This window comes from Emydura macquarii, unplaced genomic scaffold, assembly GCF_026122565.2.
Source record: "Emydura macquarii macquarii isolate MOO-44397 ecotype Brisbane River unplaced genomic scaffold, CSIRO-AGI_Emac_v2 contig_312, whole genome shotgun sequence".
Taxonomy (NCBI): Eukaryota; Metazoa; Chordata; order Testudines; family Chelidae; genus Emydura; species Emydura macquarii.
The window spans coordinates 15392855-15417707 of NW_027130449.1; the positions used below are offsets into that span (position 1 = coordinate 15392855).

The window sequence follows — 24853 nt, forward strand, 5'->3', positions numbered from 1 at the left end:
TGCTCATGACTGCAATCCTCCGGTCTCTCACAAGAGGTGCAGCAGTCGATCCGAGACCTGTTTGATCACAGCGCCTGTCTTTCAGATCAAACGGATGCCAGACTCCATGGATTAAAAGATTCTAGGGCCACTTTGTGATCGTTGGGCCTATGCGCTCCTCAGTCTAGGAGTGCTTGATTGCACAGGATGTGAGGGAGAATCCCACACACCAGCCATTCTTTGTTGATTGACTCTTCCCCAAACTACCCCACCGACATGAGAAACATAGAGAAGGAGGAAACGGCCTGAGGCTTTTTGTGTGCTCTGGAAGACCACTCAAGATACTATACATAATAATACTTTGTACTTATATAGCTCCTTTCATTTGAGGGTCTGAAAGGGTTAACAAACATAATTCAAGTCTCACTCTTCACCTCTTCTCCCCATGAAGAAGAAAGTCAAGATCATTTGTTTCACAAATGGGGAAACTGAGACACAGAGAAGTGCCCCAGGTCACACTGTGAACAATAGTAGAGCTGGGATTTAGAATTTAGGGGCTGTAACTCTCACTTCTCTGTTGAGACCATCCCTGTGGGCCTGATCCTGCACATCCTTGTGTAGGTTAATTCAAATGACATGAGTAATCCCTCATGAATTAGGCTTCTCATGTACCTGAACACATGCATACTGGTTGATTCCGTGCTTGTGTCTCCTTTTTTAAGAACTGGGGTTGGTCATTTTCCAGAATTTCCCCTTCCCATGTGCTTGTATGTGAGATAAATGACACCCAGCACAGAGATGGTTGCATTTCAGTGGTGCTGTCTTTATACCAGTCCTGCCTATCTACCCTCCAGTAGTTTCTGGAGGCATTTACAGCTGAGTGAGTGGAAAAGGCCACCAAATCCCAATTCTCCACTCCCATCACAATAGCATTTCACACCCACGGTAAATGACTATACAAAATGCAAGGCTTGGGAGAATTGGGCTGTAAAGAACTGTTGTGTGGAAGCCACTATATAAATACAAGCTCTTATTTCTCTCACTCCCACGGGCTCCCCTGTATGAACTCTCTGCAGCTCAGGTTCCCCCGCTGTGTAGGCACAGGGATGGATAATCACAGTCTGACTACAGCAGTCCAGCGCCCCACTTTCTGACCCTCCCTAGTCTTTTCCTGGCCCATCTACTCCCACTTGTACCAGTCCCTGATTATCACATCAGCTGGGACGGTGCCACCCACGCCTCCTTCTCTGCTCTCCCCGGATGGCGGGGCTGTCAGAGCCTGCTACGGACGAGGCTGGGTTTGCAGTTTTGTAACAACAAAAGCAACCGCTGCCGGCGGGCGGAAGCTGCAGGTGTAGCTGTGGGGCCGGCAGCACAGAGCCGAGGCACCCTCATTTCCTCTCGGGGAGGAGGCGGGGCGACGCCTTGAGGAGCCGGGCCCGGCCGGCAGGAGGCGGAGCGCCCCAGCTTCCTTGTCAGGAGTCAGGCTCCGCTCTGCGCACGCAGCCAGCCCCGGTTTTTCCCCGGCACAAGCTCGGTTCTGTCCGTCCGGGAGAGCCGGCACCAGCCCCGGCCCCGGCCGATCCGGGGAGCAGCAAGCTGGGCTGGCCGGCGTGGAACGCGGGCCGGATACAATGTAGCGAGGGGAGGCACTGCGGGGAGACCGGGAGCTGCGAAGCCCCGCATCGCCAGGGAGACCGGGCGCCTCTTTCCTGGGAAGTCCGTGCTCATCCCGGGGCTAGCGGCCGGGATCTGGGCAGGCCGCGGCCCTGGCGATGCTCCGGTGTAGCCGCCGGAGCGCGGGGTGAGGCGGCGGGCGGCTTCCCCTCCCGACCATGCCCCCCGGACTCCAGTGAGCCCCTTGCTGGCCTCCCGGCGTAGCTGAGCAGAGAGCGCCATGGAGCTGGGCTGGGCGGCTGTGCTGCTCCTTTTCGCCGCCTCCTTGCTCACCGTCTCGGCCTGGCTGCTGCAGTATTCCCGGGGCGTGTGGAGAAGCCGGGGAAAGCCGGAGACCCCGCGCAGGGCGCTAAGGGAAGCCGGCATCTGGAAGTCCCTGCTGAGGCTGGGGGTGGCCGCGGACGGAGCGCCCGAGCAGGAGGCAGCGGGGGCTCGAGGGCTCCTTGCTTCGCTCTTTGCCTTCAAATCCTTCCGGGAGAACTGGCAGCGAGCTTGGGTGCGAGCCCTCAACGAGCAGGCCTGCAGGCACGGGGTAAGGGGCCGGGCATGGGGCAGTGACTGCAAGTGGGGGGAGGGGGGGTGTTTGGGCGCCTCCCAGAAATGCCACTTGACTGGCTGCTGAGAGTTAACCCCATTTTCTTCCTCCCCCACCTCGTGTGAAATTAGCCCCCGAAGAAGGAAGTCGGGATTGCCTGTAAAGTGGCAGGCAAGGCAATATTCACTGTAATCTCTAAGCCTTAATGTTGCATCACCACAGGGTTTAGTACTGAATTTCCTGAAAGAGAATTTTCCTAATTGATTCCGCCTGGAAACAAATGTAGCATCCCGACGGTACCAGCAAGGTGGTGACTTCCATCCTGTATCCAAAGAGAATATAATGGTCCAGTATTTGAGGTTACCTGTTGTGCTGGGAAGGTTCATGGACTTCCCTGCTTTTCTATATGTGGATTTGAATGCCATCCGTTTCTTTGAGCATTAAGATGTTGCTAAAGGGTTCTAAAAGGCTGAGGCAAAAGTCTCACAAGATTATTTTAAAGTCATGCTCATACCAAAAAAGGGGATTGGCAAGTTTATTATCTTTGTCACATCCAGGACATTGCTGCCTCAATGAGAAGAGAAAATGGATCTAAAATTTGTGTGTGTGTGTTTGGGGATTGAGAGAGGGAATGTTGCCTACAAGGGGAAAACCCCATGTTGTTGATTGCATTTGAAATGGTGGTGTATAACTATGCTTTGTAGAAATCTAGCCTGATCAATGGAGGCTTGAAGCCTAAACTCCCATAATTATCTTCCATAGCATAAAGCAAGTAACTTTTCCCTCTCTAATTCTGGTAGTAATATATTGGCCTCAGTGTAGATCTCAGGTGACATAGCTGATAAACCTGCTGACATACATAAAAACAGACCTTAGGGGAAGGCAAGTCAGTCAATAACATTAAATGTAGCAAATCCTGCACAGCACAGGAATAAACACTTGTCTAGTGATCTCTCATTTACATTGAAAATTACAGTGATTATACCACTGAGTTTTTCAAATACAAGGTGAAACACAGAAATTCAATGTTCAGAAAGACAATCTTCTAATAGGATAATGAAGCTGACTATAGACTGGGTATATATCTTAGCTTGTTATTTATGTATACAGTATATCAAAGCTATATAAATGTGGCATCTCCTTTAGTGGAGGAAATGTTAGAGGAAGTGATTGAAACGACTTTGTTGTCCAGCTAGCGAGGTTAGCTGAGTAGGGTTACAAAGCTCTGTACTGACTGCCTTCCACAATTTGTATAGCTGAAGTAGGGTATAACCCGGCCAAGAGGCAGAATGGAATCAATGAGAAAGCCATGTTGTGAAATGAGAAATATGAGGAAAGTTCAGCCTACATAAGTATCTCTCAGCATACAAGATGCTGTAAAAGTTGCTGTCCAAATTTAGGGTTTGTAAAGTCTAACATTTTAGACTTTACATTTTAATGAGATTTTTTTAATTCCATTGAAAGTGTGTTGAGTAAATATTTCTGATGTTTTTCATTCTAAATATTGCATCACTGTACTAAGTGCACAACCACCATAAAGGAAAACTCACTAGCAACTACCTCTTAACAAGCAGCATAACGCTAAAATTTCTTTGTTTTAATAGTCTCAAGTGTTACATTATTTTTAACACTCCTTATGTAGCATTTAACTCAGCAGTGCCCCAGAAGGAATGGTTAAAAACCATGTTTATGAAGATAAAACATTCTTAAAGCAGTGTCTTAAACTGCCCTACTGGGGATTTGGCATACGGACTCTGTGTCTCACAAAGGGGGCAATTATTTGATGTGGATACACAATCTGTTGCTGTATTGTGCGGTTGCAGGTTCCTGATGTGACTGCATGGCCTGTCATATGATGATGTATCCAAAGGGTGAAAGATGAGCTATAGTCTGTTGGGGGAATTGTCTGTCTCAATGTCTTCAGCACTGGTTTTTATCTTGTAAGATACCTATAGAAATGCAACTAAAAGGGCCTTGCCCCCCTTTAGGCTTAGGGGTCTTCCCAGCCCTTCCATTTGGGCTGGGGATTTTATGTCAAGCTGCTCCCTCTTTGGCGCAGAATGCCCACAGCTCCCCTTGTGGTTTTCAACCATCTTCTCCTCCAGCAGAACAACATCTCCAATTAGTCCCCAGGGCTCTGAGGAGTCAGCAGGGAGGCAGCCTTCTCCTGCTGGTGTGTGCCTCTGCTCTGAGGGGAGAGGCAGAATGTATACAGCTCTCTTTGCCAGCACTCACTCTACAAGGTTCTTGCTTATGGACCCTTAAATGAATAGCAGTACAGGTTTTCCTCAAACACAAATTATTTCTCAGAACCACTTCCTCTCTCCCTATATCTGCCTTAGTCACTTGGGTTGGGTATACCTCACCTTAAAGGGGCTGCACCATGGGACAGGGCTGGGATGCCCCTACCTTTAAGGGGTTTTGATGGAGGGCAGGGGGGGGGGGTTAGCTAAACAGGGAAAAGGGGACATGGAAAAGCGTCTCTGGTGCAGAAGGGTTAAAGCACCAGCTTTTCACCTCAGTTCAAAATTAGGTCTCAGGCAAAAATTACTGTTTCACTCCTTGTCTTAGACACTTGTTCATGTTTCAGATGGGCCATTTGATGACAGCTGTCGCTCTTGCTTGGATGACCCCAGAGCTGGAATTACAGGGCAGTTGCAGGTTAGGGCAGAGATGTGTCAGCAGACTAGTGTTTTGGGAGCCCATGACTGGAAGGGCAGGGGTCCGCTGGATTGGGATGGAGGAGCATTGGCAAATCCCAGGGCTGTTGCAGCAGATGGTCTGCAGATTGGAACTGGGGGAGCATTAGCTCATGCTCAGGTACCTTTTATAGTAGGTGAGATTCTGCTGAGTTGAAGGCTTCATTATCATTAGGTAGCTGCATTCTTTTTCTGAAGCTGCAGAAAAAGCTGCAGCTTGGCTGTTGTGCTCTCTCCAGTTTTTCATTCTCCCTGCGTGGGGCCTGGGTCCAGCCACATGTTGACCTCTGATAATGAGCAGCATCTGAACATGCCTCCCCACATGCCAGTTCCCATGACACTGTAATGCCCAGAGTTTGATCTGCTATGCTGTGAAATCGAAAGACAGCTCTAGGCATCTTGCTTTCTGTCAGTCTGTCGTGTGTTCCCCCCCCCCCCCCCGCAGGCTCAGAGGGGGATCATCACGAAAGCACAGAGCAGCTCACCTCTCTCCCTCACCCCCAGATTGGCTGTGGATGGAAATCAAAGTGAGTGGCAAAAACAAATGCAAGGGCAGGGATGCTAAACTTTATCTTGAGATGACATAAACTAAGGTCTGCAGTCCCCTCTTCTGCAACAAACTGGGGGGTGCCATTGTTGCAGGAGCTGGAGTCGTGAGATGTTGATTCTCTGGGGAGAGGGGAAGCAGAACTTAGATGCAGTGAGATGTCAGCCATCCTGAGGGCACACTGCCAAATATAGATACAGGTCTAGCAGCTGTGCTTGCATGGCAGCCTGCTTCCCAGAAGTAGTTGGCAGCTGGGAGGGAGGGAAGGGGGAGGTACTTGCCTACTGCCACCTGGAGGCCAAAGCTTTGGGAGTAGTGCTAGGGGGAGTAGGGGCAGAGCTGCCCATTTTGTTATCTCAGTACCTGACCCCACCATTACTTGTCTGCTCCTCCATATTCCTGAGTTCTCCCTTGTGCTTGGAGTGGCTGTTACACTAAATGAGCTGGGTTCATGAACTTAAACCTTCATCAAGCACTTTGCGTGTGTGTGTGTTTCTAAATCTGGAAACAGGCAATTCAATTAGAATTGATGTGTGGAGTGGACCCAAACCCAGCTTGAAGTAATTTGCCCCAAATGCAAATTGTTAAAACAGATTGGCATCAACACAACCCCCCACATGACCTGACATTGCCATATCTGTCACTGCAGTCCCTCTGCTTTTGACACACTGCACACATGTGCTTCTCCTGCTAGACTGAGGTCAGTGATTTGTGTGTTCAGGGGGCTAATTTCTTTCTGCCTTCTGCCACTTTGAATCTGTCTTTTGTTCTTTGATCAAAGCTCTCCTAGTGTGAATGCAGCGTCTACCTATTCCTTGTCTCTCTGTCTTTCCCTTCTCTCTCTGCTGCTTCCCTTAGTGAGTTCATGGGGTAATGAGCAAAGAACTGAGCAGATGCTCTTGTTGATGCCATTTCTTGAAAGCCACTTTGCCATGTGAGATGTTTTGAGATTCTGAAGTGTTTCTGGCCCCAAGGAGAACTATGTGGGGTAACTTTGTAGCTGCGTGGGTTGCCAGACTCTATTCTGAAACATTAGCTTTCCTTTAGCTTGGCATAGCTACAGATACTGTCATGGAATCCTCCAGCCTTGTTTAAATCTGCCAGGGCCTCCTTAAGCTGGGAATTCCCCAAGCAGACTCCACACCAGGCAAGGCAGGCTTTCCTCTTATTGGTTCTGAAAGTGCCCACTCTCACTGTGTTACCGACTTGTCCTCTGGTATGGATGCTGTTCTGCACTCATGTGAATGCCCTGTAATGCCTCTGGAGGCCTCTTGTTGGAATGGCTTTTAGATAAATTGACCTTGTTTGGAGACTAACTAGATTCTCTTATCCCAGAGTTCAATCCAAATCACATTTGAAGAGAATCCTCAGCTACCACCAGTGGCAAACATCAGTCACGTGACCTGCACAGACCAGGCAGACCACAGTATGGTAAGGCACTGCCATTCTGAATCTTGCTATACTCTGTGTCTTTTCACTGAGTGCTAGTATGCATTCTACAAGGGCGTCGCCTTTAAGTTTGTGTCAAAGTTGACACAATCTGACCGGCTCTGAACAGGGACTTGGAATGGTTATCTCGTTACAAGAAGTAATTGTCACTATCCACAGATTCTCCCCTTCTAATCAACAGTTATGAAGAGGCCTCACCTACCCTAACTGAACTGACTTTGTTAGCACTTGCCCTCCCCACTGTTCTGTTTCTCACCCTTGGGTGTGTATATATATATCTCCTATCAGTGGTTTCCACTTTATGCATCTAATGAAGTGGGTTGCAGCCCACAAAAGCTTATGCCCACAGAAATTTGTTAGTCTTTAAAGAGCTAAAGGGTTCTCGTTGTTTTTGCTGTATACAGACTGACACGGCTACCCTCTGGAACTTATATTTAGACCATGAGCTCCCCCCAATATCCTCTCCAGGCATAAATATTTGCATCCCCCTGACTTCTGTCTGTTTCCTCTGCAACCCTCTTCTCTCAAGGAGGCTGCTGCAGATTGTCTCCTCTCTCTTCTGTCTAGGTGTTGCACTGCCATCTGTCAGCTGATGCTGTGAAGTTCTCTGTCTCTGTTACTCAGCAGTCTCCAGCTGCTGTTTCCATGGATACCTATCATGTGACCTTGGCTCTGCTGCAGGCCCAGGTAACGAATCCTAAGTTGCTGGGTTAAAGACTTCCTCTTTTCCCCATCCCCTACCCATGCTTCAGTTTCCGGGAGGGAAGGGCTGGCATGAGAGCCATGTTAACAATCATTCTGTCAAAACTGTGGTGTTGGCAGGATTTCTCCGACCTGTGCATACAGGGAGCTGCTTTCTGAGAATCATGCTATAAAACTTGTTGTAGACCCTATCTACATAGGTATAACAATGCAATGACTGGATTTCTGAGGTATGGTAATGGCCCATTGGTGTTTTGTAACATGCTGGCTTTTGCCTGGCTGGATCAGAAAGCAAGGAATCAGCATAGCTCTATCTACACAGCAAAACGTTGTGAAAGAGGATTGTGACCCATCTGTGTTATAATCAAAAGGTTTTTTTGACTGTGTGAAAAGAAATCCATAATTGGGGAACTGTGTGGTTTAGCTCTGTTGGTCCAAGGTTCCTTAACTCCCTCACCCATAAATGAAACAATCAGATGGGAGAAAACTCTTGTATCTCCCAACTTCTCCCAGCAAACAGCCTTTTTGATTCCAAGTTAATTTAAAAGAAAAATAATTCCCAATAGCTTCCTGCTGAGTTGTTTGTTTGATCATTCTCGAGAGCCTCCAAGATCTGGGCCTTTTCTGAAGAAAGCATTGTTGTTGGGCTTGGAAATACATTTTCACTGAAACTGTGGTGTTCAGTGAGATTGGAAAATGGAGCAATAGAGCCTTCTGCCTCAAAGTTACAGGTTCAAATCCTGCCCAGGTTGTACTTGCCCCAGTGACAGGCTATTTGATGGCCCAATTGGTTCTCACTCCAGTTCCTCCAAGAGAGTTGTTAATACTGGAAATGTCCATGCTCAGAATTGGCAATGGTTGGTTGATTGGGCTCAATGGAGGTCCTGTATTAATAGCCAATTTGTTGTTCATTGTCGCCTTCCAGGCTTCCTGTTCCATCTATGAAATAATGACATGTTATAGTCTTATGCTTCTCTCACCAGAGTCAGTGTTTCAGGTAGGGCTGAGAAATCCGGGATGGCTGTTGCTGATCTTTCTCTGGGACAGTGAGGTTTTCTTGACTAGTTCTTACCTCTCCGGACTCTGTATAGCATGCTGGGATACTATAAAGCAAGCCTTCTATTTCCCAACTTTCTGGCACAGATTGTTTTCTTATGGTCCTCTGTGCCCTTTTACTGTGTTAGATTACATGAGGCCCTGTTGGTGACTTACTCCCAAGCCAACAAACAGTGCACCTAATAACAAGTTGATTCCTAATGGTCCTCTTTTGTCCCGGGCCAGGTGGAGATCCATTTGGAGGAGATGCAGAATGAGGGCCTGCTGGTGTCATGGACATTCAAGGACAGACCAGACTTGAACCTTTCAGTTGTTCCAAAACTTCAGCCTCGTGAAGTGAGCAAACTGGGGGAGCCAGGAAGTGGGGCTGGGGCGGAGATCAGGCAGGGGGGCCTGAGCCCAATACTAGACTGTAGCTTGGGAAAGAAGGGGAGATACAGGCTATTCTTTCTATAGCCTTGTCTATGTTAGTATCTTTTTATTTATTTATTTGAAGGTTGAGGGGGGGGATCTTCCATTCTTGAACTAGCATTGATGCAACACCACCAGTGATTGAGATAGTGGAAGCACTGTAGACAAGGTGCTATCAGCTACTGCTGTTTTAGCTGCTCTGCTCTGAGAGTTCCTGAAAAAAGTTAGAGCCAGCACAGCCCACAATATTAATTGCTTAATGAAGTGGACTCTGGCAGACTTGTGCCCCCACTGCATGCCCTGTTCAGTCCCTCCAATCCCACAAGTCCTAACTGTGTGTTGTATTTGTATTGAGAATATGGCGTCCCCTGGCTTGATCTTTCCGATGTAGTGTAGGAATCCAGCTACTGTCTCCAAAGTGCATAGGTTCGTCACCCATCTGTCTCACACAGTTGTGATGGGGTGGGGAGCTGTAATGACTGTTGTCGTGATTTGGGGTGAATGCAACTCTTGGGGAAATTGCAGGTGCTTGGACTTAACCCACTTGCTTTGAAACGCTGTGTGAGCATGGATGTGTCTAAGCTGTGAGTGATACACCTGCTTTACCCCTTTTTAGGACGCCTAAGGGGAATGCAAAATAGATAAATGGCATAGGCTGAGTCTGACCCTATGAGAGATGCGTGGGGCTGCCTTAATGGCTTTGAGGAGAAATCAAGGCAGCATATTATCTTCTAAGGAGGAAACTGTTCCAGACACTTGCCTTGTTTTTTTGTTTGTTTGTTTTTACCATTTTGGCTTGCTGGGAAGAAGAATGATGGGAAAGTGGATCTGTCCACCATAAAGGACCTGATTGAAGACTCAATTGTCAGCACTCAGCCTGCCATGATGGTGAATCTGAAGGCATGCACTGCTGGTGGCAATGTGGTAAGGCTTTCCTCATTTTCAACCTAAAGGAACAAGAGATTACTGGGGCTGAGAGTATAGCAAGAATCAAAAAGGGTTAGATGTGTCTGTGGTGATTAATACTCTCCATTACGCTACTGAGAGTAAAACTGTACGTGGCTGTTAACTCATTCTTCAGGACATAAAATAGCTCCTAACTGCCAGGAATTCGGAAGAAACTTCCCCTGTAGGTTAAATCCATAACTGTCTTTTATAGGCTTTTTCCACCTTCTTCTGGAGCAGTGGGTGCTGGCCGCTTTGAGGCTGGTCTGATCAATCCTCTTTTTCTTTTCTGTATGCCTTGAGAGCAGTGGAGATTGGGAAGGGTCACTGGCAGGCTCACAAATATCCATTAGAGCGGTGGTTCTCACAACAGTTTTTTTGGTGGCCTCAGAGTGCAGCCACCAACTCTTGCTGGTGGCCGCATTGACAATTTTTCCCAATATACTCAGTTAAAGTTAGGAAAATCAAATAAACATGCACATATACATGTCCCAATAAGAAGTTCCGGGTTTTGATGCATCAGTTGTGTGGATCAGAACATTAGCAAAAGTTCAGGAGCTCTTTGACTGGAAAGGCTGCCTTGCTTGCCCCACTCACCTTTCAGGTGAGAAAGGTGAGTGGGGTGCATGAAGAACTGCAGCTCCTGCCAGGTGGCTGGAGGGAGTTACTTGTCCTTCCCTGCAGAGCAGCCAGTCTGGCTATATGTGCAGCAACTGCCTTGAGTCACCTGGCAGGAGGCGGGCGGGGGCTTCTTTGGGAGGGCGGGGGAAGAACTGCAGCTTAGGGAGGGGGCTGCTGGGGATCACTTGCATGGTTGCGGGGAGGGGGGATGAGTGGGTGAATGTAAGGACCCTGGAGGCAGGCAATCGAGCACTGGCAGGGAGGGAGGGAGGAAAGGGGGTGGGTCAGAAAGGCAGGGAAGGAAGAGGGTGGAAGTCAGGACCCAGAGGCATTGGTATGGCCGGTTGGGAGGGCGGGTGAGTGGATGAATGCAAGGAGTTGGACCCACATGTGGAGGGAGGCAATCCAGCGGATGGGAGGGAGGAAAGGGGGGTGGGTACCAGAAAGGCAGGGAGGGAAGGGGGTGGGAGGTGGGACCCCAGGCACTGGTGCACAGTCAGTGGCTGGCAGGGAGGGGTGTGGACCCCAAGGCAGGCACATGGAGGAGGGTGGGGAGGACATTTACCTAGGCACTGCAGTTAGGGTTAGGGTGTTAGGCCTGGGGGTTATTTACCCTGCAGAGGCTGCTCCCAGCAAGTCCTGGCTTATGATCAGGTGAAACTTGGCTGGGCCGGGTGGATCCTTGCCCCTCCCTCCCCAGCTGCTTATGGCCGCACAGAAAACCCTTGGTGGCCGCATCTGAGCACCGTTGCATTAGAGCAGGGGTGGGGAACCTTTTCCCTGCCAAGGGCCATTTTGATATTCCTACCTTCATTCACGGGCCATGTCGCCGATTCCGCCGCCAAATTCCCCCCGTCGCCGCTGAAAAGGGGCAAACGGCGGCAGGGTTTCGGCGGCAGGAACTGCCCGCCCCCCCCCCACGGAACCGCGCCGCCGCCGACTCCACCCCCTCGCTGCCGAAATGCCGTCGCCGTTTCCGCCTTTTCGGCGGCGCGGTTTTACAGTGTCCGCGGGGTGCCGTGGGCCAGTAACCGCCTCCGAGCTCCCACCGCCGCCGAAAATGGGCAGACGGCGGCAGGGTTTCGGCGGCGCGCACTTCCCGCCCGCCTGCGGGCTGGATCAAATTCTTTCGCGGGCCGCATCCGGCCCGCGGGCCGGAGGTTCCCCACCCCTGCATTAGAGTGTTAAAGGACCAATGGAAATGGAGCCTGGGTTGAAGGCTGGGGGCTGGGTGCAGGTGAGTGCACAGGAGAACAAAGAAACAGTCATTCACAAGCTGATAGGGTGTCTGGCTTATTTCACACACCCAATGCAGACTTGTTCCTGTGGTCAGTTATTCTGTCTGCTTTACAGTGTCTTAAGCTATGGTGCTCCCATAGTCACTTCCCTGCAAAGACTCCTCCACGGATTAATGGGCTCTGGGCCCCTGTGGGACCAATTCAGGTTCATGACTGGCTTCTCTGCTGTATTCATGCAGGTACCATGAGTGGCCACAGGACAATCAGGGATGCATATCATAAGTCAGCACTGCTTTTTGTTGATTGGGGTTATTCAGCCTCCTTTTCACTGGACCATGTCCTCTCTTTTAACTTTCCTGTCTGGCCTATTATGGCCTCTCACTCCAATCTGTTGGTGGGGGAAAGGCGACAGCGTAGGTGTTTGAGGGGCATCATTGATCTGTCTTCCTCCCCTTTTGTTCCTCAGATGTCCTGTGACAAACCATCCCGAGAATCTCCGTCTAATATGGTGGCCCCTACGGTGTCCAAGTTGCTCCTCCGGCATATACAGGTGCTGAATTTGGGCTGTGAGGAGGAAGGAGGTGAGAAGGGAGAAATCAGTTACACTTAACCTTCTGGGCAGAGGGGGTGTATTTGACTTCAGGGGTTGAGAAGACACTCTGCTCTGATGCTTTTCAGGGTTTGGGCTGGAGGGATCATGCATGTTAAGCAAGATCCTAATAATTGGCTCTGTGGAACTCAACCCCTCTGGTCCTCATTCCCTTCCTCTGATCTGTTCTCTCTATCCCAGGAAGTGGGAAGCTGTGCTGTGTAGCAGAGCTGGACAGCCCTCTGCAGCAGAAATGGACAAAGCCAGCGAGAGCAAGCCCCGCTAGCCCTGCAGCAGAGGTGGAGTGGAATGAGGAGCTCATGCTGTAAGGAGCGGGGGTTTTTCCTTTTTGGCAAAGGGAGGGTTGCAGCCAGCATGCCAGGTCTTTGGGGTTCATTAGGGCTGGGGATGTTTCAGATGCCAACTTCATAGATGCGAATTCCATTGTACTGGTAGAAGTTAATGTTCGTGTCCCTGCTGTTCCCATTCTGAATTCCCATGCAGTTTTCCTAGTCCAGATGATAGCTGTACATTTCACTTCTGTTCTGTAGCACTGCTACTACAACTCCACGCCCCACAACTCCACCTCCCCATGAATTCTTTGCAGCTCTGCGAGTGCACCTTACATTTTGGGCAGGAGCTCTCTTCTATCGTCGTCCACAAAAAAAAGTGTGTAATAAATTCTGGACCTTGTGATGGGGTGCGGAGGGGTGAGTCAGAGGAAAGGAGTTCTTGAATGGAAGCCTTTTGACACGTGCCGAACACCAATCCCTCTGTTTCTATTTTACAGGGAGCTGGGGCCACGAAGTAAAGAGTTGAAGCTGAGAGTGCTGGGGAGCAGCAGTGGTGGGGAGAGTGAGTATGAGTAGCCATAAGCAGGACCCATAAGGCTGAAAACACAGGATTCAGGAGATTCATTCCATGTGTTACAACAAGCCCCTGAGATCTTGACAAGTGAAAGGATCATGAAATCCTCTCCTTGGAAAAAGACTGGTCAGTTCACTCTGTTTTCGATATGTGTCTTCGTGCAATGCCACAATGTTCGGGCTGCAAATACTGCAGGGAATGTTTACATACAAACCCAATCTGGAGCTTTGACTTCATGACAGACACTTACTATGGCTCTCAGGTTTGCCATCTTCAAAGCTAGATTTTTGACCAGATGCTTCCCTTTTCACCCTTCTGATGCCCAGAAACCATCAAGCCATTGCATATTCTGGTTGAAACAGGGAGGGGGGACATGCTAGTCGATGCCAAGTGAGCATTACCAAGAGTGGTCAGATTTCTGTTCAGTTGCACTACGCTATGCACTAGCTGCAGAACCTGAGTTTGAAAGAACTTGTATTTTCTCAGAACGAGGAGACGCTTAATTGGTTTGTGGCTTAGTACAAGCATATGGCTTGACTGAGCCCTTCTGTGATGGAGGAGCTATTGCAACTCTGAGGCTGCCTCATGGAGGTAGGGAGTTAGGTCCCCAAAGGCAAAAAGGGGTTTTGGGGGAGTCTGGGTTGAGTTTGTTCTCCCTCTTGCAGATGTGCTGCTGGGACATACCGCTGTCTCACTTGACTCCTGCAGCAAACAGCCATCTGGGAGGCAGGTCTATTCTCTGACCCCAGGAGCTGGGCCGCTACTGACACCTGTGGCTACCCTTACACTGGAGGTAAGCACATGATCTACGAAGACCTGTGACGTGTCTGCCAGGGTAGTGTTGGCTTGATGATACCCCACTCTACAGGGACCTGGAATTCAGGATCTGGGAATGATAGTGGCAGCAAATGAAGCCATGAGAGTGAAGAATGGTATTGCCTTCACTCTTACTCTCTAGCTTCCCTACAGCTGACTGAAGGGGGAGTGGTAATGGATTCCCGATGGCTGGCCTCTCTGCTTATAGGAAACTGTGCTATAATAAAGGGTGCATGTCATCTTGGACTGTTGCAGCTGCGTATGCAGCTGTCACTTCCCTGATAGGTTAGTTGGGGCCTTCTGTGCACAGCAATGGGATCCAGGCTTACTCTTTCAGAGTTAGAAACTATAGGCTTAGCAGATAAAAGCTGAGGCCTGGAAGCTGCTTGTGTGACTGGGGATGAAGGAAAAGATGCCACTTCTGGAGGCCTGTGGATGGGAAAGCGATAGTGAGCTGTGCCTCTCCGTTAGTAACCCAAGCACAGTCTAAAGCCCTGGGGTCATAGATTGCTGCTCTGTGCAAGCTCACACGCTGAGTCTTCTTACCACGTGAGCTGTGAGTGGAAGTCAGGACTTCATGGCCTTTCTTGCCTCGGGTGTCACCATAGGTGGACTATCCATGACTTATTTGTATCCTGTTTTCTTTAAAGCTGCTCTACCAAGAGTCTCCTTCGTCCCTGAATCCCCAGTATGCTGCATCGCTGCGCACCAGCATCACCCCCACCAAAAAAATTGAGATGGACCGAACCATCATGCCTGATGGCACCATCGTGACCACTGTCACCACTGTCCAGTCCAGGCCCAAGGTGGACTGCAAGCTGGGTAAGGACTGGTTAGGATGTTATACAGGGGCAGGTGTCTTAGACTTGGCTGGTGGCTGCTTTAGCAACATGAAGCGAACTCTTATTTTGTCAGGCCTAGCCCTGTGGAATTAGCTAAATTCTATATCTGTCAGACCCAGCAATCCCGGCAAATTTGCTGCTTTTGCAGCAGGAAAGAAGGGCTGTTGTCAGCCTTAGAAGTGGAGACAGTGGTGCTAGCTCCGCTCTTTCACTTCCTTCTAGCCACTTGAGGAATCGCACAGTACCCTTAGAGGCGGAGGTTGTCACAGCAAAGTGCCTAGGGAGATAAATGTAAAATGATGACAAACCTCTTCAATAACACTTGATAAAGGCAGTCCGGAGATGTGGGTTTTAATCCCTGCTCTGTTACTGGCTTTTGTTATGACCTTGGTTAAATCATTTCCCCCTCTCTGCTTCAATTTCCTTATCTATAACATGGGTATAATACTGAACTCGTGTTTAGGATGTTAATTTGTTAACATGGAGCACTAAATACTGTGATTTGACAGACCCAAATCTCATTCTGTCATGCTGTGGGATGGTAAGAACCTTTTTGTTTGGCACACTTTTTGGCTGGGGTTCCAGGTTGGATGAAGAGGAAATTTGCAGTTTGCTCCCTTGGTGTCACTGTTATCTATGTTTCATGCGATGGGGTGGGGAAGCAGGGTATCCTAGCCTAGTGTCTGGGCTGCTACACAATGCATTGGCCCCATCTTTGGTGGAAATCACCCCCGTCAATATGTGTTTTGGTAAAGAAGTCCTGCTGGATGTAAGGGGTCAAACTGAGTCCCCCAAAGACTTCATCTGCATGTGTCTGTACGGGGAAGTGGTGAGTTAATTCCATCCTCCTCAAAAGGCAGGTGACCTCAGCTGAGGCCAGGCTCCTCCTCTTAATTCTGTGCCTCTCTTTCCCTTCTGAGTCTAGATTCACCCTCAAGGTCCCCATCCAAGGTGCAAGTGACAGAGAAGAAGATGACAATGCTTTCAGAGAGCAGCTGTCCCAGCAGTGCCTCACCCAGCAGCAGCTGTAAGTGCACAGGAAAATGAGATCTTCATCTGGACCAAAGGAGCTCGCTCCCTCCTTCACAGTGAAAAGCTGGGGATTGAGTTGGTGACACTTATCAGTGGCCAAATATGGCTCCTCCTCATGGCCCCATTCTAAGAGGAGGCCTCTTGGATTAGAATGTTCCATATGGTTCTACATTCCAAACCTAAAATCTTCATAATCATTGAAGCACATTTCCTGAGTTACAGTAAGGGGGAGAGTGGGTTAGTTAAACCCCCAACTCTACTCACAAATTTCCTTCCACACCTTCAGACACCCTGTCATTCATCTTGGATGTCTGTAAGGCATCTTATCCCAAAGTGCTTCAGGGGTTGTATGCCCATGTATTGTTTCTCACCTCTGGGTTAGATCACACCAGCTGTTTAACAGTACACAACAAATCTTCATGACCGTTTAAGACAGGAAGAGAAGCAGAAACTTATCCATCTGAAGCTGTATAGTGGATTTGGGGAGACAAAGTGGAATGATTAGAATTAGTAATTTTTGCCGTGACACAGGCAACCAAAATCCTAATAATTTACAAAAAGTGCTAAGGGAGCTTTGATGCCCATGAGTGCCTGGAATGCTGATTTTTAAGTCTTGCAGTCAAGTTGTTGAGTCTTCCAAGACTTCATTCTCCAGCGTCATGCAGGTCATTCAGAAAAGGCTGTGGCTCCTTCTTGGTCCCTTGGTAATGCATCTCAGTCTGGAAGGGACTTATCTCTGCTCAGGAGTACTGCAATTGTGTCTGTGGGTTGTTTTCTCTTTTGTATTCAGGGGACAGTCACATGTCCAATGGCTTGGATCCTGTGGCCGAGACAGCAATCAGGCAGTTGACTGAAACGAATAACAAACCTGCCAAGAAGACCCCTACTAAACGCAGCACACTTATCATCTCGGGAGTTTCCAAGGTAACTGGTGATCTGGGAACTTTTCCCCCAAATATGTGGGCTGATGGTTGTTAATGGGGCATGGGTGTTATGATGCTTGGTCCTGCAGGAAACCTCATATGTGAAGGAATCTATTTGTGTTGGATAATGACCTGTATTCACGTAGTATCACCCACAAAGGATCTCAAAGCACATTGCCATCTCTGAAATGCAGCTGCCTTTGCGAATTCAACAATCACAGCAGTAAGATAGGAAATTGGTGAAGATGATGCAGTGTTGTGTTCATGGGGGATTTAGAGAGGGCGAAGGGGATTTTGCCAGATGTCCCTGCTGGAGGGAGGAGCAGGGGGAGAGCCATGTTATGCTATGAGGTGTCTTGCCAAATAATGGCAATTATACAAACATACTCTTCTAGCACTACACGTGGTCATTGGCTCCTCTGAGGAAACAAAAATGGATGGTGTGAGAATCAGAGCATGGGTTTTCACAATGCTTAAGAAAATGTGCAAAGCCCCTCTGTCCTGAGCATCAGCAGTCCCACCTGATGCTCCTCTCACGGGCCGTTTAGTGGTTTGAATTATAACTTGTAGCCTCTCCTCTCCATTCAGCCCCCAGAAGCTCATGCTCCTCTAGGTGGGAGAATTAGTAAGAATGGCTTGAGCTCCTTTTTTAAGGAGGGGAAGAGATGAACCAATGGAGACAAAGGTTATTTGTGAACTTGAACTTGTGGCTTCTTCCTGTTTGACCTTTCCACCCTCTTCAGGTACCAATTGCCCAAGATGAAATGGCACTTTCTCTTGGTTATGCTGCATCTATGGAGGCCACCATGCATGGGTACTCAATAATGGCAGGCATGTCCGACCACATGCAGAACTCCACTGAGCCATCCCAGCTGCTGGAAGCAGCGTTCTCAGGACAGAGGGCTAGTCAGGAGCTGGATGAGACGACAAGATCGGACATCTCTGAGAGACCCTCGGTGGAGGATGTGGAATCTGAAACTGGCTCCACAGGTGCCCTCGAGACCAGGAGCTTAAAGGATCACAAAGGTGAGGATGAGTGAGCAATGTTGAGCACAGCAGGGCCTGGGGATGACATGACAATCTCACACTTTGGCAGTGCAACATCCTTCCTCTAGCGCCAGACATGTGGTTACATTAACTTCAGTTGTGTTTTGTGATGCTGCTTTTCTGTTTTTATAATGGGGGGTGGTGGTATGTTTTGAATGACTAGTTATGGCAACTTCCACAAGGATTTGGTTTTTTTAAAGACACTCACTTCTTGTGAACAAATACAACTGAACTGTGTTACTGTAATTCACGCTGCTAGCTAGGAGATCCTGCTAATTACTCGACTGGGTAAGTGAGCAAATAAAACAAACAAGCAGGATGCATTACAAAATATCAAAAAAGTATAGTGAGAGTTGTGTGGGGTTTTTTTTTGGTCTGCTTTACTAGTAAGTATTCTGTAGGTATAGTTTATAAGTTACAGTGGCTCGATCATGGGAGAGCTTGTTCAAGTTTTGCTTAGAGTTGGAGCTGGTGTTCTGTGTGTATGTGTGAACTATGTGATGAGAGGTTCTGCTGTCGTTCAGGTAAAGGAACCAGACATGTCTGCCTAAGCTAAATATTGATTGTTGGACTACAAATGAGGCAGGAAAATTGCATTAGAGCCCCAGTTTAGAAGTAAGAAAATCATCCTGAATGCATGCCTAGCTTCCCCAAAGCCATTGTCATGCATGTAATACTAATGAGTTGAAATTCAGCTAAAGATGAACCTTGGAAAAAGTTATTTATTAGGAGGGAATCTTGCCCCATACTGATGAGCCTGATAGATGAAAGTGCAGAATTGCATTGGGGTCAATAGCGAAGAGCTAGTTCCAGTGGCCACCAACAAGGAAGTGGAGGCAGGTGTGTGTGAGGGGATGTGTGCAAAAAGATAAGGAAGAAATGGCACAGTAAATCATTGAGCTGATCTCTTGCCCACTCCTCTTGTGCAGTGGTAGCTCAGGTTGGAAACAAAGTGGTGGTACTCTCCCAAGCTACAGACGCAAGCCAAGTTCTACCCACTTTAGTTGCTGCTTAAAACATATTGTGGATGTTCAAAATACAGTACAATTATGTGTACTCTGCTGGGCTTCTTGGGCCTAGTTCCCTTTAAATTAGGTTTGAATGCAATGTTAAGACTGGATTAAGGCCTAAGCACAATAGACGCATACCTAGAGCCTGTGCTCTGTCATGAGATTTCGATGTATTTGTTTTTAAATGAAAGCTGTTTCTAGCCCTTGTGGTTGTCAAGAAACACTCAGTTCACGTTTTCAAGTCTAACTGCTGCAGTGAGATCTGCCCAAGTCAGCAGACGGTCTCCAGCAAAGAAAGGAGGAGCAGCCTCTAGAGCTGGGGAAGAATCCACCTGGCCCCCCAAACCCACCATTGGAGCAAACCTGGCCACTGGGGTTGGGAACTGACTGACAGAAAGACTTGGATGCCCTGCTGGTCTCTATGTGACTGGATCCCTTTTGGACCCAGAGCTTCATTCTTTGTCTTTGGACTTTTGACTTCACAGGTCGTAGTATGGGGTAGGGCAACACTTTTGTTTTTGGATGGAGTGGTGTAGCTGCATATATAAGACAAAGCCCCTAATATCAGGATGATCCCAATTATTATCAGGACGTTTAGACACCCTAGCTAGGGGAGTAATGACCCTTCTCTCAAATGCCACCAAGATACATGTCACTCAGAATAGCTTGTGTGCAGATCTTGATAACATGATCCTCTCTCTACTTCCTTACATGCTCTGTGATAAAAGAAGAATCTTAGCATTACAAACACTTCGGGAATGGAAGTCGGTTGTAGCTCTGAAATGTTTGTAACTCTGCACAAAATGTTAGGGTGGTTCTTCCAAAAGTTTACAGCTGAACATTGACGTAATATAGCTTTGAAACTTTATTCTGTAAAAGAAAAATACTGCTTTTAGCTATCTTAGTTTAAATTAAACAAGCACAGAACCAGTTTCCTTACCTTGTCAAACCTTTTTAATCTTTTCCTTTATTTTTAGTTGTTTGTTTAATACAGCACTCGTGTATGTGTGTAAAAATAATATTTTGGTCTCTGCTGCTGCCTGATTACATACTTCCAGTTCCAAATGAGGTGTGTGGTTGACCGGTCAGTTCATAACTCTGGTTCTTCTTCATGTGTTAATCCCTATGTGGATTTCAAATATGGGTGCACATGTGAGCCGTGCGCTGAAGCTGGAACTGTTCGTAGCAGTGTTCATCAACCCATGTGCGTGTTGTGCGTCAGTCACGTGGTACATCCAGAGTTTTGTGAGGCTGCGCAGGTTGACGCCTCTCCAGTTCCTTTTTACCGACGCATGGCCAGAATTGAAACCCTCTTCCTCTCTCCGTATTGATAGACTTTCAGCATTCTTGTATATAGTTTACAACAGTTTTCACATAGTTTTTTAGTAGTTAGATGTTAACAGTTAAGTTAGGAATTTAGTAGTAATTGTCCTTTTACCAATGCAGGGTGTCCCATCTGCTTAGGGACACTATGTCCTGACAAGTCAGCTTTAAAAGCTGTGCGTCGTGTTTGCGCTCCTTCTCTGTGAGCAACGAACACCAGCATTGTCGCTATTGGGTGAAGCTCATGTTGTCACCTGCTGCTCCATCTGTCAATCCTTCCCATTGCAGGCTCGTGAGGCTCAAGAGCTCCGGCTCCACAGACCCCTCACTGAGGAAGCAATGCACCTACGTATGCACTTGGCTGGCACACCGGTGAATCCACCGGTGTGTTCAGCTTCACCACTGGTGAATGCTTCACCAACTCCATCCAGAGTGGCATCCGGCTCCACCAGTGATACTGGTGGTACTGTCAAAGCAGCACCATTCTCATAAGAAGCACACAGAAGGACAACTTCCCGAAACACAGCGTTGCCTCCCCAAGCCAAACCAGTTTGGGTGTGAAGTCGCGTGACAACTCGACTGCTCCTCCACCGAAGAAGTCTCAGACGGAGCACAAGTCGAAGCGCCATTGAGACCAACCAATGTTGTCCTCAACTTCTGCCACAGAGCAATTGTTTCCACCACCAGCTCCATTTACATCAGTAGGACCGTCAGAAATTCCACACCCAGTGCCACACATGCCTGGCTGCCTGTTTCTGCTGACACCTATGGCTGGACTTCTAGCATACCCTGGTTTCCCACCGTATCCCAGACTGTCGGGCAGGACTGTCCCTAGGGAGGTGCGGGGCCCAGACCGAAGCCGAACCTGGGACCCCCACCTCCTGGTCAGTCCCAGCACTAAGCCGGGATCCTGGCAGCAGCCACCCGCCTCCTGCTGGGTCTTGGCATGCAGCCGGGAGGCAGGCTGCAGCTGCCGCCTCCCGCCCAATCCTGGTGCAAAACATGGGGCCCCCCAAAGCGGGGGGCCTGGGGCTATCGCGCCGATTCACCGTACCCTAGGGACAGCTCTGCGTGTCTGGCACTGTTCACCCTCCATCAACAGCGGATGAGCCACTTCTACTAAGCCACTGCATTGAGTCACTCCTCTTCCTACCATTGGAACAAGAAGTGAACACATCCTTACAGAACTGCTCTGCACCAGTCTCTGCCATCCACAGCACCACCATTTCTGGACCAACCCTCCAACTTGGAGCAGTCTTTGGAGCAGGAGCCTACCTTTTGACTGGTGTGCTCCTACAGCCTGGAGCAGCAACACCTGTCCTACACACCGGTGTATGAACCCACCGCCAATGTGTGGTTCTGGTATCCTTGTGGCCCACCAGATCTGGCAGATCTGTATGCTTGGCCTCATTGGGACCCATAAGGGACCACGGGCACCACTGCCTCACCATCGCCCTTCTCCTGTCTATACAGTTCCTCCCTTCGTTTACAAGGAACCCTGAGATACTGCCGTTGGTGCCACCGGCACCGCAGGAACTGACAACCACTGATCCCCACAGCAGCGTCTTCCTCTTCGGACAAGACACTCATTCCACCCTTGCTTTCTCCCCCAGACGCCCATGGTCAATACTAGAACCTGCTTTGATGCATGGCAAGGGACCTTAATCTACCCAGGAGCACACACACGACCCCCAGGATGAATTCCTGGACATCCTGCAACTGGCAGGACCCTCATGCACCACCATATACAGTGCACTCCTCCAACCAGCTCAAGCAGTCTGGCATGTTCCTGCGTGCAAAGAGCGGAATGCAGATGCTTTGTCCTGGCAAAAGATACAGATTTTCTGTTCACACACCCACCACCCAATTCATTGGTGGTCCAGGCATCAACAGAGCATGCTGGACAATAGCACTTCAAGTCGACTCCCTCCCGGATCAAGCGACCAAGAAACTTGACCTAATGGGACACAAGGTCTATACTTTGACAGGCCTCCAATTTCGCATATTCAGTTACCAGGCTATACTGGCGAAATACGACTTCCACGCATATGCCAAACTGGTAGACTTTCAGGCTTCTCATCTGGAAGACAAACAATCTGAGTTCCAATCTTCGGTCAAGGAAGGCAAGTTGGTGGCCAAGGTCGCCCTCCAGGCTGCGCTGGATGCAGCAGACTCAGCATCCCGCTCGTTGGCTTCGGGTGTGGTACTCTGCAGAGACTCATGATTACAGATGTTGGGGTTCCCGAAAGAGGTACAGACCACACTGGAGGATCTCCCCTTTGATAAAGAACTTTGTGGTCTTTGGGCCTTTACATGACAACCTCAGCCCACCACCAGTACCAGTCCTCTTTCTGACCCCGGTAACCTCCCCGCTCTGCCTACCAATCTTACCCTCCATGTCAGCTGGATCAACCATGCCACTGTCAACACTTACAACAGATTTTATACCCTGCTGCTACTACCTCATGTGTTTCTTCATCCTTCCTGCAACGCCAATCCAATCATCCATTTTGACTCCTCCCTCGAGACCCATGAGCCACCCTCCCTGTCTCCTGCGGTCCCTCCAGTCATCTTCAGGGGCCGTCTTGCCCAATTTGCCTCCAATAGGAGCAAGATTACCACCAATTGCTGGGTGTTAGATCGTACCCTGGGGGTCCTGCATAGTTTCTTTCCTTTCCCCTTCATCACTTCCCCCACCATGCAACAATAGTAGACCCATCCCAACACACTCTCCTTCAAGAGGAAGCACCGTCCTTTGGAAGGGCACAATAGAACTCATTCCACATCAATATCATGGCCGTGGATTTTACTCGCCCCTATTTCTTCATACTGAAGAAAGGAGGCGGTCTTTGCCCCATTTTAAACCTCTGGGCTCTAAACCTATTCATCCTGCAAGTTCTAATTTCCACATGGTTACACTTCCCCAGATTGTCCTCTGCCTTTCCCTTAGAGCCTGGTTCATGGCTCTTGATATGAAAGATGCCTATTTTCATGTGGACATGCATCCCACCGACTGCAAATTCCTTCGTTTCATGGTAGGCCACTCACACTATCAGTTCTGAGTTCTCCCATTTGGAATAGCCACCGCTCCACGTTTCTTCATAAAAGTCTTTACCTATTTGAGATGTCTTGGCCACTTGTTCCTATATCTTGATGACTGGCTCCTAGTTGTGTTGTCCTGTGAATGCCTCCTGACCACCATCCATACCCTATGAAACCTCCTCGCAAGCCTAGGTATCTGCATCAATGAGGACAAGTCAACCCTCGTACCTACCTGCAAACTCACTTTCATAGCTCGACCGAACTCCCTTGTAGCACAGGCCTTTCTGCTGAGGAATCACTTCGCAGCCCTCACTTCTCGTTGTGCAACTCCACTGTCGTCCCAGCACGTCTTCAACAGTACCTCTCCCTCCTAGGCCATATGACAGCCTGGACCTCTGTAACCCTGCATGCACGCTTGCACATGTGCTGTCTTCAACTATGGCTGTGTATCATATACAGCTCACAAATGGGCCACCTCCACAAATGGGTACTTCTCCTCTTCCTCCCCCCCCCCCCTTCAGTTTTAACTTCCCTCACTTGATGGTGTGACTTGGCCAAGATCATAGCTGGCACCCAGTTCAACCCTCCCACTTCCAGTACTACCCTCAAGACAGATGCTTCACTTGTGGGATAGGGCAGTCATCTGGAGGGCCGCTCTGCTCAGGGACTATGGTTCTCCAAAGAGGCCAGGATCCACATCACCATCCTGGAATAACGTGTAATCCACTTCATGTGTTCAAGCATTCCTACCCTTCCTTCGATCCAGTCATGTGCAACTCCTCTCAGACAATGTGGCAGCTGTCATCTACATAAACAGGATGGAGCCTGGTCTCCTACCCTTTGCAAAGAAACTGCTCATTTGTGGAACTGTTGCCTCAGGCGTGATATAACACTACATGCAGTCCATCTTCCGGGCACCAACAATACCCTTGTGGTTGTTCTCAGTCACTCTTCCCACTCGTGCTTGTTGTGGAAGCTCCACGACCCCACTCTCTGATCCATCTGTCACCAGTGAACATCTTTCGCTGGGACTTCTTTGGGGCCCCCCTACCAACTGCAAACTCCCCCTTCTTTGCTCCAGGTGTGCTCTCAGACAAGGCTCTTAAGGAGATGTGCTTCTCCTCCCTTGGTCACCTGACCTCTGAAACATTTTCTCACCCATACCTCTCCTTCCACAGATCATCCAGATGAGACCATGCAGTCCTCATCCTCGTTGCTCCCTTCTGGCCTCACCAGTATTGGTTCACCAATCTCCTTCATCTCTTGGTTTACCTCAGGGGTGGGGAACCTTTTCCCTGCCAAGGGCCATTTTGATATTCCTACCTTCATTCGCGGGCCATGTCGCCGATTCCGCCGCCTAATTCCCCCCGTCGCCGCCGAAAAGGGGCAAACGGCGGCAGGGTTTCGGCAGCAGGAACTGCCCGCCCCCCCACGGAACCGCGCCGCCGCCGACTCCACCCCCGCGCCGCCGAAAGGCCGCCGCCGTTTCCGCCTTGTCGGCGG

At 49.0% G+C, this 24853-nt stretch overlaps 1 protein-coding gene across 3 annotated transcripts in view; it reads left to right on the plus strand.

The window, feature by feature from the left end:
- Positions 1 to 1507: 1507 nt before the first annotated feature.
- C2CD2L (C2CD2 like) overlaps positions 1508 to 24853 on the plus strand; it is a 31272-nt gene continuing 7926 nt past the window's right edge. The window contains exons 1-14 of one of the 3 annotated variants that reach the window (XM_067566798.1): positions 1508 to 2188; positions 6773 to 6868; positions 7454 to 7573; positions 8870 to 8980; positions 9863 to 9979; positions 12326 to 12440; positions 12650 to 12773; positions 13239 to 13303; positions 13981 to 14108; positions 14782 to 14953; positions 15899 to 16000; positions 16796 to 16929; positions 17672 to 17954; positions 20597 to 20661. In XM_067566798.1, coding sequence (XP_067422899.1) covers positions 1877 to 2188; positions 6773 to 6868; positions 7454 to 7573; positions 8870 to 8980; positions 9863 to 9979; positions 12326 to 12440; positions 12650 to 12773; positions 13239 to 13303; positions 13981 to 14108; positions 14782 to 14953; positions 15899 to 16000; positions 16796 to 16929; positions 17672 to 17954; positions 20597 to 20604 — 1887 coding nt within the window. In that variant the 5' untranslated portion in view covers positions 1508 to 1876 and the 3' untranslated portion in view covers positions 20605 to 20661. Of the gene's footprint in view, positions 2189 to 6772; positions 6869 to 7453; positions 7574 to 8869; positions 8981 to 9862; positions 9980 to 12325; positions 12441 to 12649; positions 12774 to 13238; positions 13304 to 13980; positions 14109 to 14781; positions 14954 to 15898; positions 16001 to 16795; positions 16930 to 17671; positions 17955 to 20596; positions 20662 to 24853 lie in introns of those variants that run through there. The other 2 variants (XM_067566784.1, XM_067566792.1) reach the window with 2 other exon arrangements.